The sequence below is a fragment of the Solanum tuberosum genome, unplaced genomic scaffold (genome assembly GCF_000226075.1).
Source record: "Solanum tuberosum cultivar DM 1-3 516 R44 unplaced genomic scaffold, SolTub_3.0 scf00040, whole genome shotgun sequence".
Taxonomy (NCBI): Eukaryota; Viridiplantae; Streptophyta; class Magnoliopsida; order Solanales; family Solanaceae; genus Solanum; species Solanum tuberosum.
Window position 1 is genome coordinate 2414054 of NW_006238964.1, and position 22172 is coordinate 2436225.

At 30.9% G+C, this 22172-nt stretch overlaps 2 protein-coding genes across 2 annotated transcripts; both read left to right on the forward strand.

Annotated features, from left to right (window-relative positions):
• Positions 1 to 3075: 3075 nt before the first annotated feature.
• Positions 3076 to 10078, forward strand: LOC102577589 (uncharacterized). The gene is made up of 11 exons (XM_006343044.2): positions 3076 to 3396; positions 3679 to 3881; positions 3969 to 4057; positions 4186 to 4288; positions 4394 to 4563; positions 4677 to 5611; positions 5714 to 5795; positions 7156 to 7241; positions 8282 to 8366; positions 8451 to 8558; positions 9681 to 10078. Exons 1-11 carry the CDS (start codon positions 3241 to 3243, stop codon positions 9791 to 9793), a joined length of 2130 nt encoding a protein of 709 aa, XP_006343106.1. The 5' UTR covers positions 3076 to 3240; the 3' UTR covers positions 9794 to 10078.
• Positions 10079 to 13262: 3184 nt separating this feature from the next.
• On the forward strand, positions 13263 to 14641 carry LOC102600650 (F-box/kelch-repeat protein At1g80440-like). The gene has a single exon (XM_006343045.1). It carries the CDS (start codon positions 13339 to 13341, stop codon positions 14533 to 14535), a length of 1197 nt encoding a protein of 398 aa, XP_006343107.1. The 5' UTR covers positions 13263 to 13338; the 3' UTR covers positions 14536 to 14641.
• Positions 14642 to 22172: the final 7531 nt, after the last annotated feature.

The following is a 22172-nucleotide window of genomic DNA, read 5'->3' on the forward strand; positions in this document are numbered from 1 at the left end:
GGTCGATTGATTAGTAGTGTGATTATAATTTTAAATAATTAATTTTGAAATAAAATAATATTTTATATTTATAGGCAAATGTCTCTATTCTTGTGTAGAGATAAGATCTGTATATATTTTATCCTTAATTTCACTTGTGAATTTTTCGGGTATATTGTTGTTCTTCTTCTTCCTCCTAAATTGATCTTTCAACAATAACAACATATTCAATGTGGTTCTACAAGTAAGATCTGGAAAAGATAAATGTATGCAAATCTTACTCTTGCCTTGTATAAGGTAAATATGTTATTTATGATAGAACATCAACCCAAAAAAACGTTTTCAAAGACAAATTGACAAATCCATAATGAAAGTTATGAAGAAGTGTGTTCTCATGAAGTTTTTTAAAACAATAGTTTATTTTAACTATCTTCAATCTACCAAGTTTGCATATCCAATTTCAACTCCGATTTTATATATATATATATAAACCAAAAAATATATCTTTAAATTAATTATATCGAGTCAACAAAATTACAAAATTTCTATGATTTGGGATAGATATATTATTACCCATAAAATATATAATTAAAAAAATATAATACGTTTAACATTTTAGCTAGTTCCTTTTCTTCTTCTTTTTTGTGTGTGATGCTTCTTCTTCGACGGTGTTGCAGCAATAGCTTTAGTTGAATACCTACCATGACACTATGGAAAAAAAGATTGAAAATTATTTTCGCATCATGCATCACTAAATTTTGTGAAATACACTATATAACCACCCCCCCCCTCCCCTGCATGAGATAATTTCAACAATAAGAATACTAATACTAGAATAAGTTAGGATTATTATGTGAACAAACCAATGATCACAACAAAATAATTTCCTTTAGTACTTTTTAGGAAAAGTCTAAGGGCCCGTTTGGCCATGCGATATGGTATCATGATATGGTATTATGATATGGAATCATGAGATGAAATTGAAGGTTTGTTTGGACATGCGATATGAAATTTTTCTGTTGTATGTTTTCTCATAAACATAAAAATCTGATAAGTTGTAAAACTATTAAAATAGCCCAAATTGTTTATTCAATCTTATCAAATAAACAAAAAATTATAAAATCGCATAATAAATTATTACAAAGTTATTTGTTCTCCACTTAAGTAATTGTTTCATCTAACTTTAATTTAATAAAAAAAATTGAACATAAATTGTAGTGTACTAGTCTTTAATATAATCCTCCCACGTAGTACGGACAATTTCCTCATGTTGAACTTGCATTTCTCGATCATGTGACCGAGAAGACGAACCAACATTGTTACTTTGAGGCATTTGTTGGTCAATATCCTCCGCAACTATATCTTCATGTTCATAGACCATTATCATTAATTATAGTTACTTTTCAAAACGTTGTATTTATTATACGGAAAATGGCCACAAATATTCTTGGATTATTAGAAAAAGTTTATCTATACCCCTCATTCACCTATTGAGCTAAAAATACCCTTCAATCCACCTTTTTTATTCATTTCTATCCTCAATTTTAACGGCCATTTTTTAAAAAAATAAATAAATTATTATTTATTATGTGACATTTTTTTATTGGATAAAATTAATTTACAAGCCATTTAATTTTCTCCCTTCCCGCATTAATTTTAAAAAAATCCATTTTAATCCGTCCCACACAATCTTAAACTTTTTCCACTCTTCATAGTCTTAAATCCATCCCACCCCACATTTGCCCCGCCCCATTGGCATCCTCATGATGGTGATGAATACAACCAGTATCAACTGGTATAAAGATAAAGGCCAAACCCATCGCTGCCCCCCTAAATTTGGCACAATCTTTCACTTAGACACCTCAATTGAAGGATGTTCACTTTAGACACCTCATATAGGGTTTCGTTATGTCATTTTGACACTTTTTTTTCAATAAGCGAAAATATATAATGTGCGTGCGTTACACTCACGAGTGACCTGTAAAGTGTCCAATAAAATAAGGACATTTGTCATTTTCCCCCAAAATAATTCTTAAACAATGAATTTTGGTCTAACCAAAAAGATAACAAGTGAATTGATGACATGTGGCATTTTTCCCAAATAATTACAAAAGGAAAACTTAATCACTTCTAAAAAGAAGTGTTTTGCAGAATACCAAACCACCCCTGACCCCTATCCCCCACCCCCTACCCGCCAACACCAATCGTCTTCTCCACGAAAATCAAATCCACCCCTACCCCATTCGTCTTCTCCGCCATATCCGAGCTTTACTCTATTCTTTAAAGATTCAAAATGTATTAAATCCTCTTCCCTATAAAATAAGTATTCGATGGAATTTGAATGATTTGAGTGAAAAATAATTCCTATTCTATATCTGTAGTGGAGTAAAAACAGAAAATTGAGGAAATTTAGGACCAAACAAAATGAAGAAATTTATCTTCAATATCATCATTGGAAACTTAAGTGCAGGTGCCGTTTCCCATGGAGAGTTAGAGACTAATTAGAGCATAAAATACAAAATGGAATCTAAGAAAGAGATAAAAAGGAATTTTTTGAGAGAATTAGACCTAACAGGAATCTGAGGGTTAAACTATCAAGCAATAAAATTGTTTGTATTAATTTCAATCATGATTTTGAACCACATAATTTAAATGAGTCCTGATTTAAAAACAAATAATAAACTAATTTGACTATTAAATTTAAATCAGTGAGATATATATTTAACTCTAAAATTTCTGTCAACACTTTTTACCATGGAAGGAGTTTAAATTTATGAAAATGGTAGTTGAAAATAGGACAAGACAAAAAAGAAATAAAAAAAAAAGGCTAAATAAAGCTCTAACACGCTGGTAGTGAGTGTTATACACTCATTATGCCATGTCAGCGAAAAGTGTCAAAAATGACACAACGAACTCCTACTTAAAGTGTTCAAAATAAACAAAGCTTACTTGAAGTGTCTAAGTGAAAGTTAGTGCCAAGTTTAAGGGGCTGCCGATGGGTTCACCCTAAAGATAAAATTAGAATGGAGGATTGACCAGTGGATGTTAACCATTTTGTTGGGGGCATATGTGCAAATAAAGAAGAAAAATAATTTGCGTAGGGTACCCTTCGTTTCGTCCATCGTCATTCGTTCTCGTCCCTCTCTCCCGCTCAGTCCCAATTTTCAAAATTAAATATAAAGAAAAAAGAAGGAAAACATCCGCTTCACACAGTTGGCGTGCCCTTTCAAGTTCCTGAAACTTCCAACCCCTTATTGGAAGATGGTGAACGAAGCTCTTATCTCCGATCCGGTGGATCCTCTCCATAGCCTTGCCGGACTTTCTCTACTCCCAACAACAGTTAGGGTTTCCACCGACGCCTCTGTATCAGTAAACCCCAAAGACCTAGAGTCAATTCACAATTTCATGAAGTCCATGGTAACTTTTCCGTTTGTTTTTCTTCACTTCTTAAGATTTCTAGCTCTTTTATAGACCTTACATGTCAATTTAGAGGAGAAACAGTGTTAATGTTGTTACTATGGAGTTTTCGCTGTTCTTCGATTCGTTCCTGCACTGAACTCCAACTTACAATTAGTACAATTAAAATGGAGTCTAACTTACATAAATATTGTAGTTTGTCAGTTTTCATTTGGCTAGTTATTTGATTTTGGATGATGTTAATGACGATGATGTTGTTCTCCTTCATTATGATATTAAAAGGAAACCAAGAGTCCTGGGCTCTTGGAGGAGGCAAGGGAAATTGTGGATAATGGTGCGGAGCTTTTGAATACCAAGTTTACGAGTTTTATACTATCTAAAGGCATTGATGGGGATCTTGCAATGAAGGGAAAGGAGAAGCTCCAGGAGAGAAGACCAGGACTGGGGCGTAAAAGGGCTCGATTTTCTCTCAAGCCTAGTACAAGGTAAATTATAGACAGTCTTTCTTTTATTCTCTAAATTAGATCCTATTGAAACTATGGCGTTAGCTTACCTTGCTATGTGTTTTGCAGTCAACCTACTGTCAGCGTAGCTCCTCGTTTAGATATTGATCAACTGTCAGATCCAGTGGAATTTTTCTCAGTTGCTGAAAAGCTAGAAGGTGATTTTGTTTCTGTTGTTATCTCTTAACTATCTGCTTGCAAAGTTGATCCATCGGCAACTAAAAACAGTATATATTATACTTAGAAAAATAACAGTTTTAGTGTTTTACATATGGTGAATTTACAGATGCTGAGAAGGAAATAGAAAGACAGAAAGGTAGCAGTATCCATGATCCAGATGTGAATAATCCACCCGCCAATGCACGGCGTCGTCGACCAGGCATCTTGGGGTACACTTAGTTACTCTTTGTTTTTTCACATGGAATGCCTGTCTTACCTTTATCATCCTCTCAACTCGTTGTTGCACCTTTTTAGAGTTCTCTTTTCTGTCTTAGCAAATCGGTGAAGTATAAGCACCGTTTCTCATCCACCCAGCCTGAGAATGATGATGCATTTATATCATCTCAAGAGACATTGGAAGATGATATTCTGGTGGAACATGGTTCTCAGTTGCCAGAAGAGCTTCATGGCCTCAATGTTGAACTACAAGAAGCAGAACTCACAGGTTAGTGGGTTTAACTAATCAAAATAGATACCTTCTGATTTCTAGATTATATTTTTAACTTCTCTATGAGCAGAATGTATTTCAGAAGTGATGATTGCTTTTCAATTCAACAGGGTCAATAAAGAAAACAGAAAACAGAATAAACAAGATTCTGGGTGAATTACTGTCCTGTAGTGATGAAGATCTAGACCGGGACATGGCAGTATCCAAATTGCAAGAGCGGTTGCAGATCAAGCCCATTGAACTAGGCACTTTATGTATTCCCGAGTTCCCTGTGACTGGAAAGCTTGATGGTAAGGCTTTTGGAGAGAGGATTCAGAAGCCTAGGAAGTTTTCATTGGAGGTACGGGAGTTGGTTAAAAGTGCAACCGAGGGAACACCTTCCTCTCACAAACAGCATGAGGAAAGTCCTGCCAGTAAATTAGCATCACCCACTCCACCAAAAAGTCCATTTGGTTCATTGTCTTTGTTGAAAAAGAAACTTATGCAGTCAAATCCACTGAGAGATCCTTTTTCGCCTCTCAACATTGATCTGCAATCAGAGCATCCAGATTGGTCCGTGAAGAAGAAATCACAATGTGTAAATAATAATGTTGGACCTACTGAATCTCGTGGTTGTGAAAATACGAATATTATGGTCCCTTTAAGAGGTTCAGACTTAGTGCATGAGCAACTGATGGAAAAGAATCCAGGCAGAGATAGTGTAAGAACTGGGCCAAATGAATCTCGATCTGGTATGGAGCAACATAATGGTTATGATGATATTGATGTCAATACTAACGTCAACTTAAATATGAGAAATGTGGATTCCCGCCATGAGTCTGATGGGCTTGACAAAGTGAAAGATGATTCAGCTATAAACAATGTTTTGAAGGATCTACAAAGTCTTGAGACCAAATCCTACATTAACTGTCAAAAGCTGCAGGATAGCGAAGTTCTTGCTGAAACACTACCTTCTCTTCAAGCCCAAGGAAAAGCTGTCGATACAGCCAATTATACCATTGAAACAGTTGTTGAGGATTTTGGATCAACTGAAATTGATCAGCTGGCAAGTCTATCCACTTTTTACTATTATATTCTACATTTGATACATTATTCCAGGAGTTATAATTCCAACTCTGACATTTTTTCATTCATACGTCATTTGCAGGTGGACAATATGCTACCAGAAACAGCGCCTTCTGTAGAACAAGATCATTACTTTGAGGATTCTGTCAAAGACTTAAATAGTGGTGAGATTCTATTTTGGATGATTTTTTCATGTCAAGTCATCATTTATGAAGATGCGACATTTGAGCATTGTTATTTCTTGCTAGATTCTTTTGTATAGACAAATTTTTGTACATATTCAAAATAATCCGTATCTTGTTTATGTTTAACACAGCATTTGAGTTTTACCTGGAATCATCTGCAGTCAACTATTCGTTTTTTGACCCGCTTAAATTTTCAACTCTTAACTGGGTGATTCATGATATTGGGAAACTGGACATTTCTTAGGTCTGCTACAGGCTATAGGTTAAGGTGTGTAGTGTTGGAATTTAGTATAGGAAGAAGTAACTGCCCATGTTTGCCAAAAATTGTACTGCAGCAGACCAATACCTTTGGTTGCTTGGAATGTTCTATCATAACTTTTCTTTCCTTTTCCTTTTCATCTCTGGTTTTTTAATGGGAGGATGCATGTAATGCATCTTTATAAAAAGAGTAGATGTGTAGAATTTTGAACTTGTAGTTGTCAAGAATCATGACTTTTGATCTTCACTTTTTTTTTTTATAAAAAAGGTAATGATTTAATATAAAAGATGGGGATAACGCTCCATCATTGTATACCATATAGAGAACCTTACAAAAGATATGGTTCTCAGCAAAAACACACTCATCACTATTTATCAGGATGTTTAAAGTACTCCAAAAGTAACAAGATTTATCTAATATGTTTGAACTTCACTTCTATCTTTTGAGCATCCTGTTAGGTACTAGATATAAATTAACAAGATGTAAGTTTGATACTGGTACATGCAAGTTATTGCTGTATTTTGATGTTCTATTGTGGTTAGGAGCATTAAGGTGTCTATAGTGTCACTAGCAAAGCATTAGAGATGATTAATCATTAAAGTAACCCATGTACTGATAGCATAAGATCGTATGCCACATATTGATACCTATTGCCTAGTAACAAACTCAATCCTGCTCTTCAGAGTCAGAAAGCGCTTCCACTTAACCCAGTTTATATTTGGTTACTTGCTTTACTGTCGTTTATGTATAAAGTAATCTGCTACCTCCAAATATAACCTACAGCTACTGAAATCATTCTCACATTGATCACCTTCTCTTTTGCAATGGTTCTTTGAGCTTCTGTCACTCTTTACATTATAAAGTTGTCATAGTTACATCGTCAAGGAAATAGACGTGGGCCGTTTTCACTTTTCACCACCAAAGACTTTCACTGCAATTTAGTTGCCTGTGCATTCTGAATTTATGATTTTTTCTTGAACGGATAGCTAGTTATTTTAGCCACTCTACTTTGCATATCTTAACTAGTAATAACTGTCTAAAGTTTGGAAAGAACTTGAGAACCTTGGTGTCTTTATACAGATCAATTGAACTCAGTTGCAGTTGAAGTTCCTTCTAGAGACGTGAGATCTAAATTTCCTGAGATGAGCCCTCAGCATCACACCCAGGTTGCCTCCTTTCTTGAATGCTCCTTTATTATTTTTTATTTATATAGCAAACTCAAAGTGCAAAGTTCTGTGCTAGGTCCATTTTTCTCTGGCAAGTTAATCCTTGGATACACACACACACACACACACTTTTTCCCAAAAGCAATTAATGATTGCAGGGTATAAGGGGTCAAAATACTTGCCACATACAAAAGCCTGATATTTGAGTGGAGAAGCGGGCACACTATCCAATATCCATAGAGTTTCAAACCATTTGCCATTGGGCAGAGTTTTTCGGATCCAAAACAATTATTGTAAAAGAGTCTACGATATCAAAGTCAGTAAAAATCGTTTGATGCCCCCAAGGCCTAGCTCGAGTGCAAAAGGTGGAGGATTTGTGGCTTTAGGTCGCAGGTTCAAGCCCCACACCATGCAAAGCGAAGCCTGGTATTTAAGTGGAGAAGGGTAGAGGGGCGGGCCCATTATCCACCGAGTTTGGAAGGCTATGATTGGTCCAAAGGGCGGGTCACAGACGGATTTCTCGGTTATCAAAAATAAAATAAAAAATCGTTTGATTCTCCAATTGTAACTGTAAATTAGAAGACAGTAAAGCTGATTGCTTGTATGTAAACAAATCCATAGATGACTAAACACTAGGATAGGATTTGTGCAAAAACATATTGCAATTCCCAAATTTAACACTAGCATGAACTGCGTTTGATAACCATGATTATTATTCTCTTGAAAAAAGTGCTATGATGTCACTGATCTAAGTTGCCAAATGTGTTGATTTCTGTCTAGGGTTAGGACATTTTAAAGCTATCTACTGAATTGACCCTCTGATATTATTGGTGTTAAAATTTGACAACCAATCTGTTTAAGAGACGATATTTCTGACGTGACAGTGGATATTGAATGATATTAATTGAACACATTAGAAGTTTTAGCCCATGATGTCTCCTAATTTTGGGTTTACATGTGAATGCTTGTGCTCTTTGCAGTTGGATTTCTTTACCTGTATTGGTTATACTGATTGATATGCAATATTTTTGATGCATTAGACAAAAGATAAGCAACAGAAAGCAAAGAAACTTGCTGTTGGAAGGCGTGAAAGAAAACATCTTTCTTCTAGGCCAAGTCTAGCAGGTTTTTACTCTTGCGCCTATGGGGATGTCTTTATTTGAAGTCTTTCATTTATGTTTTTGATAAAGAATTTCATGAATTTGACAGATGCTGGTACATCATTTGAAAGTGGGGTTAGACGAAGCAAACGAATGAAGACAAGACCTTTGGAATATTGGAAAGGCGAAAGATTATTATATGGACGGGTTGATGAGGGTGAGTATTGTCTTGTAAATTCTTGTGTTGTTGCTTTGCTGGGTTTCCGTTCTTCAGTTTGGATTCATTTGTTAGACTTTGGTGATACGGTAATAATTCATTTTGATCCTCAAATCTAGTTTTTCTTTTTTTGGCGTGTGCGTGTGAGAGAGAGAGATGCGTGAAACTAGGTCACAACATGCTAAACGTTGTACTTATAGTCTTGGGAAGGTAACTACTCAAGGAGGTTTTCTTGTCCTTTAGATGGGATGTTTATCAAACTATACGACATAATATTGGAGAGGTTGGTGGTAACGTATGCACATTTTGCATAGAACTCTACAAGACAGGGAAAGAAAATATTAGGGATGACTTAGCTATTAGAGAAACATGGTAACTAGGTTACTTGCATGTCTGCTAAGAGAGTGCAAGTTAGGGTATCAGAATCTAGTTTTCAGGGATTTGTTTCGTACTTGGTCAAGTCTCTTCCAGCAGGAGATTAACTTAGTTAAGGCTCTCCTAGTTGGTGACTTACTAGCTCAGAATACTCTGGAACTTGAATTACAGGAAATTAGGTAATTTGATCCTCAATATTTCCGTGCTTGAAAATCATCACCGAGATAATGTAGTAGACTTGTTTCCTATATCAGCCAACATGTTGAATTCCATAAATTGTCCGCACAAATTTGAAGTAATTTTTGAAAACTAATCATTTCAGTTTTGGATATATCATTTAAGGGATGTCTTTAGTTACTTTGGCAAGTTTATTCTAGTTGAGCACTCTCTTCTAGAAAGTAGAAACTTGAGCCATAGGAACTTAGGTAATTTAACCCATCATATTTTCTTGCTTGAAAATTATCATTGAGATAATATATCAGACGTAGTTCATATATCAACCAACTTGCTGAATTCCATAAATGGTGAACAAAAGTTGAAGTAATTCGAAAGTGATTGTTTCAGTGTAGAAGCTAATTGCAGCCAACATTGAGTAGCAGCTTTTGGATATTACTTCTATTGTGACTTGCAATTCAATAAATCAAAGCTTATGCTAAACACAATGAGCTTATCTTTTCGACTGGTTGTTTCTATGTTTAATCTGTGGAGAAAACAACAGATTTAGTGTGTCTGTGTGTTCTGTTGCAGGTTTGAAGCTTGTTGGCTTGAAATACATCTCTCCAGGAAAGGGATCATTTAAGGTGAAGTCTTACATCCCTGATGACTACAAAGACCTAGTTGATTTAGCAGCTCGCTATTGATTTTCTAACAGCATTGATGGATGGGTTAGCTTTCTGGATCTTGTCCCATGCTTCAGTTTTAAATACAAGTGTAGCCATTGTATGTAATGTACCCGAGGTAGATTTATAACATTGTGAACCTTGATTTATCATCTTTAATTTGTTGAGCGCTGTTGGTCCATCTATTGATTATCCTAAGAGCAAATAACTCCACAGTGCTTCAGACACTTTAGTTGACTTGTTAAATGTTAATTGAGGAAACTACAAGGCCAACCTGTAATAGCAAAGGGCTCTGTTTTGTTTCTATGTTACTTTATCATATTTGTTAGTTGTTAATGTCGTCTATTTAGGAAATAGAAGGCTCTTTATAAATATGAATCACCCATTAGAATCTGGAGCCAAATGGCCACTTTTCCAAGCAAAATTGCACAAAGGGACCCGAAGATAGACCAAAACAGCCAAATCGATAGTGTGTCCCTTTGTGCATTTTTGCTATGGAAAAGTTGCCCTTTTGGCTCCAGACTCCCTCTATTACTCCAATGGCCAGAATAGTGCTGTCAGCAACAAATTATAAAAGTTTTTACTAAGTTTATCTAGTATGTCAACTAAGTTTCGTCATGACAAATTTTAGGAAATTTTAGAATATATTCCCACTGTAAACTTATTAGTTAAAAAAGTATCCGTATGTCTTTTTGTTCCTTGTTTTTGGCCACTAAAGAATGAAATATAAGAGAAATGCTTTGATGTCTTTATCGTCCCTTGTCCATTTTGGGGTGTGCCAAACATCTCCAAATTCAAGATTGTTATCAAATATAATAAATTTAAGAAATAATATATAATGTTATGTTTAGTCTAAAGAAGGCTTGCTCTTCATTTTAAAAAAAATAAATAATTATAAGCTCATCTGGATTTGTCAGCACAATGATTTTTCCAAAATAAAATAAAATCGAGGAGTTGCAATCACCAAGGGGGTAAGCATTAGAGCTAAAATCCAGAGTCAAAAAACTATAAAAATATTACATGAAAATTAGTTTACTCTACTCAAGATGGAGTATTATTATTAATAATAAATCTAACTGGTTCTCATTTTTTTTTCTTTGAGTTTGAATATGAACCATTGCTAAGGAGAAATCTTAGTAGCTCAGTTGGTTGGCTATCTAAATTCTCATCTGAGGGCTGAATTTTCGTTTATAAAGAATGTTACCTTTTATATTTAGTCGTAAACCTTTGATTTTCATCAAAAGGAATGTTTCTATGAAAAAGAAAAAGAAAAAGTCTAGAATTAATGAAATGAAATTTCTAATCATTTAAAGAATTTTGAACGTCTCTTTACATATTTCGTGAGGAAAGTTGCTGTCCTTTTCTTCGTTGCTTCTTAACCTGGAGGAAGACTATGTATATAAAAAGATCAATTCAATATAATGATGTTCAATATCCAAATTTTTTTTTTTATGATCGTGCACTTTGAGTAATTTCAAGAATACTTCCCACCAGCAACATGTATCAGGTAACTCAAAAATCACTCAATGTTTTTTATCTCCGCTAGTACCATTAAGCCACACCCTAAAATACTTCAGCGTACAATTTATGTTTAAGAAGAAATCGTCTAGTAATTATTAAACCAATCAATGTACTATTAATATAAAATATGTTTAACTTATTAAAATTGCAAGTAGAATTATTGTACAGTATTTATTTGTACTATTCTTACATGAAACATGCTTTAATTAGCGTCCTTGAAGGAAAAACCATTAAATAGAAAGAAAGAAAAAAAGGCAATTTGATTATTTGAAGGATAACATAAAATATGAGTTATGGCCCATGGGTTACTATACATGACGCACATACATATTTTTCTGTTTTTTTAAAAAAAATATTTACTCTTTTTTTCTTTTTTTTTTTCTTTTACGTGTGACCCCCACAGGATATGAAATAGACATTTTGTGAATTTAATTATTTCCTTCTCACTTGTTTCTTTATATGCTCTGCAATTATTTAAGTTCGTATCAACAAAATAGAGCCATCACTGCATATATATAATTAGCTATATGAAGATATCCAAGTATTAAAACATTAACAAAGAAAACTCTAGATAAACCTAATTTACGGTTTCTGTATTTGTCTTTTACTATCATATACTTCGATTTTAAAATCACATGTTATTTATTTTACTTCAGTTATCATATTTATTAGGTGGAGTGTTAACATGTTGCCCTAGATCTGATATATTTAGTGGGATATGCTGAATTTTTTGCAAGCAATATTAATTTAAAGAAGTGAACAAATTAATAGATCATTGTAATAATAAGCAATGTCACATTTTATATTTATACACAATATTGTAATTTTACTTATTATATATAATTTATCATAATTAAGTGTTTTAGTGAAATGAATATACTTGAAGTAAGATTTGATGCATGATTATTTATAAAAAAAAATTGTCATTATATTTTATTTTGACATTCGAGCTAAATTTTGTTTCAATTTTATTTTAAATATGTGTTTTTATTTATCTATTACAAAATTAAATTAATCATATAAAATTTATTATCTGCTTTAATTATATGCATTTTCCTCGATAAATCCAATAAAAATAAATCGACCTCGTTAATATCTCTATCTTGGATACTGGGACGACATTGTTTCCTGTTTTTTTGGCCCTTCTTGTGGCGTAACCAACAATCCCCCTATCTCCTATCCCCCATCCCCCAACTCCAAAACCTTCTTTAAAATTTTAGTGTTTATTATAATATTTTTTCTATTATACCTTTGATAGTTAATTAGTTTGAAAATAGATAATTGACCAATTTAGAAAAACTAATAAGTAATTAATATTTATTATAATTACTTTATTCATTAATTAGGTACTCTCACCATTGCACTACTACTCTGTAAAATCTGATGTTGTCATGTTTTTCTTTGTCGAAGTAGAAGTAAAATTCTTCTCTGGCTCTTTGCAGTCATATCTACAATTATATTAAGATAAGAATTTTTTTACTTAATTTTATTATAAATAACATCAGATTCAGTAGGAATATTTAGATCAATTTGAAGTAATGAAACTAATGTTGTCATGTTTACTTTAAGAATTTATAAAAAATCATTTTTACACAAAATATATAGAAAATTGAGGTGGAAAAAATTTAATTTCTACAAATTTTGGATCAACTCATATTGAAAAAATTTTGTTCCAAAAACAAACTAAAAAATTTAACTAGTCATTTAAATGCATTTCAATTTTTGAAATCTAGTATATTTATCATTTATTAAAAAATTGACTTTAAAAAAACATTAAATAATGATAGAATTGTAATCTTACTTAATTTCTCAATGTAAGTTAAGTCTAAAAAAATGTGACATATAAAAAGAAACGAATGAGGTATTTTTTTCAGTGTCTCCTTCTTCTTTCTATTTGAATTTGTTACACTTTATGTTTGATTTATTGTATTTGAGCAAAAAGTTATTCGGAAATCATCTCTTTATCTCCATGAAATAGTCTGGGTATATTGGTGGGCACCGAAAACCTATAGTTTGTCACGATTCTGAATCGTCAATGAATATTTATGCATGCGATTAGAAAGAGGAATAATATTTGTGTTCTCCTATCTTCTTCTTTATCTCTCTATATATACACACACACTCTATCCCAATTTGTTAATTTCTTCTATCTTTTCTTCATGGATCTTCTTCCGGGTCTTCCTAATGATATTGCTCTTGAATGTCTAATTCGTCTTCCTCTCCATCAATTCTCTAAAGCTGCTTCCGTATGCACCAGCTGGAAAACCGAGATCAAGCATCCCCTGTTTCGACAACGTCGGAAAGAATCGGGTCTTACCCGACCCGTTTTCGTATTAGCCCAAGCCATGGTTACTACCATTCGAAAACCTTATGGCATTACCAGCCTTTCATCTACTCAGTTCTATAGACTCACCCTTTATGATCCGGAAAGGGGATGTTGGTACGATTTGCCGCCGATACCGGAGTTAATTGATGGATTGCCCATGTTTTGCCGGGTTGTAGGAGTCGGATCGGATGTAATGGTGATAGGCGGGTGTGACCCGGTTAATTGGAGGGTTATGGACTCTGTTTTCATCTACAATTTCGTATCCGGTTCGTGGCGTCGTGGGACGGATATGCCGGGAGGACAGAGGCTTTTTTTTGGATGTGCGTCGGATTCGGAGAGATTTGTGGTTGTCGCCGGCGGACATAACGACGAGAAGAATGCGCTGAGATCGGCTCTGTTGTACGACGTGGCGGAAGATGAGTGGATTACACTGCCGGAAATGGCCACTGAGCGTGACGAGTGCAAGTGCGCATTTCACCGCGGTGAATTCCACGTCATCGGAGGCTATCCTACGCATGCACAAGGTCAATTCCATCGCAGCGCTGAGGTATTCAACTCCGACACGTCCCGGCAGTGGCGTCTGGAGGAGGACTTCCTGGGGGCCGACACGTGTCCCCAGACCTGCATAGAAGGCGACGACGGGAGACTCTACATGTGCCGAGACGGTGACGTGGTCGTAAAGATAAACGCCACGTGGAAACACGTGGCGAGACTGCCAGGTGGAGTATCCAACGGGGCGTATCTGACAGCGTGGCAGGGGAAGCTGTTAGCAGTGGGAAATTCAATATTAGATGAAATTCACAGTAGCTATGAACTTGATGTGAACAGTGAGAGTAAAGAGAAGACATGGAGAAAATTGGATGCTCCAAATGAATACTGTGGACATGTTCAATCAGTTTGTTGGTTAGAGATATGAATCTGTCAAAAAGGATAGTATGAACTTTGCTTGTTTAACATCTTTTTTTTTGGATTTTCTTATGTCAGGAAATCACATTGGGATTTTGTACGTAGTAAAAGATGAAGTTGTCTGTTTCTCCATCTTGATTTTGAATTCTGAATATGTTGAATAGGATATAAGTGGTGTGAATTTGAATTAGTCCGACTCAGAATGTGAATTTCGAATACCAGAATGAAAAAACAAAAAAAAAAGATGATTTTGTACATAGTTGATTCTTCTTTTATCTACTAGTTATGTTTTCTGTTACATTTACCTATGTCAGCTGCCAAGAGTTTGTTGTTTATTTTTGGATTTTCGGCCGAAGTTACGTTTTCCTTGACTATTTAAGGCATATATATAGTTGAGTTTTATAAATTTAGCCACTTCAAAAATTAATTTCATACTTACGAGATTAAAGTTAAAAAATATTTGGATATAAAGTTTGTAACAAACTATTTGAAAGCAAGAAAAAAGCTTTGGTTGGAATCAACAATTTATTATTGTTTAGAAGAAGAAGCTAGCAGAGGAAGAGTGTGTAAAGTTTGTCAATATTGGTTATAAATAATTTAAAGAGTAGGGAAAAAAATAATTATCTTGATTTTAAATTTTAAAATTAAATTATTTCTACTTATAATAAGGTGATTTTTTTTAACAAAGGGAGTATAAGATGTAATTTCAACAAAATGTTTGTAGCCCTTGGGCCTACATATTGTCATTTGATTGACAATATTTGTGGTCATTGTCAGCATCATGACTTATAAATTACTTGTATTTAATCAGTGATTACAACATAATTTATCATCTAACAATCTTCTAGAATTTGTCTGATTTAATTTCTATTAATTATATATTAACCAATATGTTAAGCCGATTTCTTACATCTTTAGCTAATATCTTATTGGCATATTATTGTACAATGAAATGATGGAATTTATTAGTACTATACTTGAAAATGGAAAGGTTTAAATAATTACGTGTAGAGAGTTGACTTTATACAAAGATACACACTCTTGAGGGGTGGGGTGACCAATTACACAATATACATATCCACAACTATCTATTTAATGTGGGGAGGACTTAAAACATTGACAAAACTAGGATTTTAAATATTAAAAACAAATAAATCTCATACTTTTAGACGTTGATTTGCTTATTTCACGTTATGTATAATATGTCTACCTATATTAGGTACGTAATAAATGTTGTTGAATTTCTCAATCTTCTAACTAAAAGTTTTTAAATTTAATTATGAGAGCATAGCAATTTCTGATACTCGATAGAGTGTACTTTTCTTCAATGATCCCAATTCAATAAATGGTAAAATTTTATGGTGGATGAGGTATGTCATGTAATAATTGTATGAGAGATTTTTTTAATAGAAAAAAAAGTACATTTTGTGGTCTCATGTCTTTTCAACCTCTCCCTTTCTCTTCTCACTCCTCCACCCCACCTTCTATTTACCCCTCTCTTTAATATGAAGTACTTGATATTGTTATTTTTTAATTTTAATATATTTCATTATATAAATTTAAAATAATACAATAACAAGATCAAAGAAAAAAAAATAGTACTATATTAAAATTAGCATTTCACGATTTCTTAAAATTAATATTTATTTTCCTTACCTTTTTTATAGTTCATAATACTCATTTGCCAAAAATCAAATAGAGATAAATATATCGATACTAATTTAAATTTGAAGTCAAATAATTACGTACTTAAAAAAGTTAAACTAAGATGCGTGCACTTAACCTCATAAAAAATTAATTGTTTTAGTTTTGGATAAACATAAATAGTTATTTAAATTACATTAATCAATTTGTTTTTTTTCATTTTACTCTCTCTATCATTTTGATCGATTATTTTTTTCTCAAAATTCAAGCTATAAAATGTATTTTTTTCATATGCTAACATGATAAGAATTGTAACTTATAGTATTTTTGGTTGAATTGCAACTTAGTGGGAAGGATTATTTATGAACAAACATTATAAGTTGTAGTTCTTATGTTAATATAAAAAATAAAAATATATTTTAAAATATTAATTAAATTTCACATTGCTTGATTTCAAGAATAAAAAGATATCATATAAATTGACGGAAGAGTATGTATATATTTAAGTGTTTATGAAAAAAAATCGATTTTGGGTTACATTAAGATAGTACAAAAACTTATGTAATTATTTGTCAAAATTATTGATGCTCTTTCCATTATATTTTCTTGTGAATATTTGATGAATTTAAGTATATATGAAATTGTTGAAAGAGAAAAAAAAAAAGTATATATGAAATTATTGAAAGAGAAAAAAATAATAATTTATACCCCTTTCGTTTTTCGTATTAGTTATTTATTTTTTCTTTTATTTTTTCTTTTACGGATTCTTTATGAAATTATAAATAAAAACGATACTTTATTATTTACTCCTTAAGAATTGTTTTTGCAATTTTACAAATTTTGTTTATATTTTTAAGAAAAATTTATTATTAGTGTAATGAAAATAAAAATAAAAATATAATTTAATTTGTTAATTGACAAACAATTTTTAATAATTATTTTTAGTAATGTAAATAATCAATACATGAAAGCAAAATAATATCTAATGTTAAAAGTACGATGAATTAGACTAAATTTCACATTTTTTATAAATAAAATTATTTAAAAAAAAGAAGAAGAAGAAGAAAAGATGTTAAAAAATTGAAGATTTCAATCAAAGAGAAAAAGTTAAAAAGGAAGAGAGAGAAATGCATTTGGCCAATTTTTCTGAAAATGAAACTCAATAATTCACTTGACAAATTCTAAGAAGAGCCTCATACAATTTGTGTTTGTCATATTATATCTATCCCTCATCCATTATAAAATTTTTCCCAATAAATGAATCTAAATTAGTCAAATCAATAAATGCTAAATAAAAAATACCTATAATAATAATGAACTTTTTTTGCGTTCTAGAAGCTAATGCCATGTTTAATTTACCCCTTGTATATATTGATGAGTCCTCTATAGTCATTTTCATTTGCTTAATTGTAAACAACCGATATTTATATTTATATACTTAAAAATAGTAATAAGAAAAAAAAAATGAAGAAATATCTAGCTCGTAATGATATATTAGTATTTTAAAATTTCTATTCAATAAACATCGGTCCCATGTTTCTCTCTACAATTTGTCAATTTGTATGAATTGCAAACATTAAATAATGTACGTCGGCGAGTGGATCAATTAACTCAAATTGACAAATTGTAGTAATCATGTTAATAGTGTCGATAAATTAGCAAGTCGGTTTAGATATAAACAGGTCGAATCAAAAGCGAGTTTAAATTCAATAAATTTTTATTTAAATTAAATATTTTTATTAAAAAAATTATTAAATATAAAATAATATTTACTTGGAAATTAATTTTGGACTCATCCTAATTTAGGTTTTTGATGTTGAACCTACTATCTTATATTGTCCACACTCTAGATGTTCATATTAGTGGAGTTAGAGTTTCTTGGAGGGGCGGATCCTCATAGAGTATTCCGGGTGCTCGAGCACCTATTAACCTCGTCTCAGAATATATACAGAAATTAAAGATATTTACATAAAATTCACATAGAACACCCAATGAACAAATGATCTGATTGGTCCATTAGCTCTTGGGTCCGTACTTAAAATTTTTTTAGTGTTGCTGAGCCCGAGTTAAGCTAGAGATACATTTCATTATCAAGAAGGAGCTTTTGTCCACACATTTAACAAATTACTGTAGATGAAGCATTTCCACAAATCTGTTACGTCACGACGGTTTTAAAAAAAAATAAAAATTATTATCCAAATAATGTCAATTGCCATTTTCCAGTAAGTTGCCCATATCCTTGATGTGTGTGTTTTTCTTTCTTTTCTTATTTGTTTCATCTTTTTAATAAATTTCAGATAAAATTTCTTCAATTTTAATATAGAGGTCTCAAATTTAAACATTAAATATAAAAATATTTAGTAGAAACATTTTTATTTTAAATAAATCTTATGGGACGTGAATTCGAAATTTTTGTAGAGAATATGTGGTAACCCTAATGGGTGGAGTGAGGATCGATTTATAGAGGTTATGACTTAATTTGATACGTCCATCAAGTAACCAATGTACAGACGAGATCTATTCCTTATTAAATATTATTTATGGTATTACTTTGATTCCAAGTAAACTTAAGCCATAAGTAAAAAATAATTAATAGTAAATAAATAATAATTCTTACACTATATAGTCATTTTCATTTGCTTAATTGTAAACAACCGATATTTATATTAATACTAGGTAATGTTGCCCGTGCTATGCACGGGCACGGGCCCAATTATAAAAATGGTATGTTTTGGGGCTAATAACGGAGATTTTGAAGCGATTGTTTGCGTGGATAAAGGAATAAGTTTTTTTATCACAAACTTGTACTTTATTTGACGCTATTCAAGGCACAATAAGACTATCCACATACAACATTTTTGAAATATTTTATGTTGTCAATTATCATGATTTATAGTATTTTTACGATAGTTTTACTTAAAGAATGAGTGGAAATTTTTGTATTTTTTTTCAAAATATATTTTATGTTGTCAATTATCATGATTTATAATATTTTTACGCATTTTTTAAATATAAAAACCCAAAAAAAAAATAAGACAAATAAATTAAAATGGACCCAATATATGTTATTTTTGTTGTCTCAATTTATGTCACACAATTAAAATTTGGAGAGTCATCCTAAATTTTAATTTTTTTTTAAAAATGTTTTAAGTTATTCATTATTGTGATTTATAATATTTTGAAGTAACTTTCAAATAACCAACATTACTTGTCACTTTATCCTAATTTATGTGATATGGATAAAATTACAAAATTAACCCTTTTAAAATGTCTTTCAGATATTTTAAGTTGTTAATTATTATTATTTATAATACTTATTTGGTAATTTTAAAATGATATGTTATTTTTTCTATCCCAATATATGTGAGCGTTTTTTGGTAATTTTAAAATGATATGTGTTATTTTTTCTGTCCCAATATATGTGGGCCTGATAGAATTCTGAGAGTCAACCTATGTTATTATATAGCTTTTAAATATTTTAAATTGGTAATTATTGTAATTTTTAATGCTTTTTAAGTCATTTGTAAATGATATATGTTGCTTCCTTTGTCCCATTTTATATAGTATAAATAAAATTACAGAAACCAACTAAAATTTTAATATATTTTAAAAAATATTTTAAATTATTAATTATTGCGATTTATAATAATAATAAAAAATCTAAAAAAAAGAGTACAAAACTTGTATCAGCCTAAAAAATGACCACGATAATTCGAAGCCTACAGAAAGCAATATGGTTGTACGTAATTTTTAAATACTTAATATATATTACTCCGCTTGTCTCAATGTATGTAGCATAGATAAAATTTCAAGAGTCAATCAAATGTTGTTAATTGTTAAGATTTACAATACATTTTACGTAGTTTTCAATAATTTCACATTAAATAATACATATTACTACTTTTGTCTCATTTTATGTGACATTGATAGATTAATTTTAAGAATCAGTCAATTTCTTTTTTTTTTGTGTTTTTTTAATAGATATTTTAAGTTGTCAATTATCACGATTTATTGTATTTTATACATAATTTTTAACGATAGATTAATTTCAAGAATCAATCGATTTTTTTTATATGTATTTATTTTTGGAATATTTTATGTTGTCAATTATCATGATTTATAGTATTTTTACGCAATATCGAATTTTTTAATATGTATTTATTTTTGAAATATTTTATGTTGTCAATTATCATGATTTATAGTATTTTTACGCAATTTTTAAATATAAAAAAATTAAGACAAATAAATTAAAATAGGACGCAATATATGTTATTTTTGTTGTCTCAATTTTATGTGACACAAATGAAATTTGAAGAGTCATCCAAATTTGCATTTTAAAAAAAAAGTTCTAAGTTATTAATTATTGTGATTTATAATATTTTTATGTAACTTTCAAATAACTTACATTGCTGGTCACTTTGTCGTGATTTATGTGATATGGATAAACTTACAAAATTAACCCTTTTAAAATGTCTTTCAGATATTTTAAGTTGTTAATTATTATTATTTATAATACTTTTTTGGTAATTTTAAAATGATATATGTTATTTTTTCTGTCCCAATATATGTGACCCGGATAGAATTTTGAGAGTCAACCTATTTTATTTTATATCTTTTAAATATTAAATATTTTAAGTCAGTTGTAAATGATTTATTATATTATATTATTATATATTATGATAAACTCCCTCTTATATAATAGTAGAATTACAATTACAAAATTAACCCTTTTAAAATGTCTTTAAGATATTTTAAGTTGTTAATTATTATTATTTATAATACTTTTTTGGTAATTTTAAAATGATATATGTTATTTTTTCTGTCCCAATATATGTGACACGGATAGAATTTTGAGAGTGCACCTATTTTATTATATATCCTTTAAATATGAAATATTTTAAGTCATTTGTAAATGATTTGTTATATTATATTATTATATATTATATAAACTCCCTTATAGTAGAAAAATAAATATATATTATAGTAGAAAAAAATGATTTATTATATTATATATTATATAGGGAGTTTATGATTGGACATCACAATGTCCCATCATAAACTCCCTCTTATATAATAAGAGAATACTTAAAAATAGTAATAAGAAAAAAATATGAAGAAACATATAGCTCGTAATGATATATTAGTATTTTTTTAATTTCTATTCAATAAACATCGGTCCCATGTTTCTGTCTGCAATTTGTCAATTTGTATGAATTACAAACATTAAAAAATGTACGTCGGCGAGTAGATTAATTAACTCAAATTATTAGCCCATGTTTTGTCTAATACTTTGGGTTCCAGTGGGCAAGGGCCGATCTAGAATTTTTATTTAAGAGGTTCAGAAAAAAGTAATCATGCTAATAGTGTTGATAAATTAATAGGTCGGTTTAGATATAAACAGGTCGAATCATAAGCGAATTTAAATTCAATAATTTTTTATTTAAATTAAATATTTTTATTAAATATACAAAGCACATTTTTTTGGAAAAAATAACAGGAATTACTTGAGTGCACTATTTGTAACCAAAGTTCAGTGACGTACACACTATATGAATATGATCACTTACTATTTTTCGACATTTGTTTGGCGTATAAAATGAATGTATCCCTTTACTATTTTTGGACATTTGTTTGGCGTATAAAATGAAAGAGTTTTTGGCTAAAATAATTCCTGAAGTATGACATAAATTTAAAGTACATCCTTGTGTTATATAAGTGAACAAAAAACATCCTTGAACTATACAAAAAGTTGCAAGATTCATCCTTCTGTCTATTTTTTTAAGGAACTCACGCCACCAACAAAAAATGTGTCAAGTCGAATGAATATATGTACACATGGTTAAGCTAATCAAGTTAGGCGATTTTTTTAATTTTTAGAAATTGAGGGTTTAAATCATATTTAGACAAAATATATTCAAATTCTAAATATTCTTTGTAAAAACATGGCAAAATACTACTCCAACTTCAAAATTTTCAAATAAAGTAATTTTTTTTTAATTTTCA

Bases quoted from the DNA above. Each gene is read 5' to 3' on its own strand.
- LOC102600650 (XM_006343045.1), top strand. From the start codon at position 13,339: ATGCATGCGATTAGAAAGAGGAATAATATTTGTGTTCTCCTATCTTCT.
- LOC102577589 (XM_006343044.2), top strand. From the start codon at position 3,241: ATGGTGAACGAAGCTCTTATCTCCGATCCGGTGGATCCTCTCCATAGC. The intron at 3,882-3,968 runs GTAAATTATAGA...TGTGTTTTGCAG, and splicing joins TCTCTCAAGCCTAGTACAAG to TCAACCTACTGTCAGCGTAG. The intron at 4,289-4,393 runs GTACACTTAGTT...TTTCTGTCTTAG, and splicing joins CGTCGACCAGGCATCTTGGG to CAAATCGGTGAAGTATAAGC.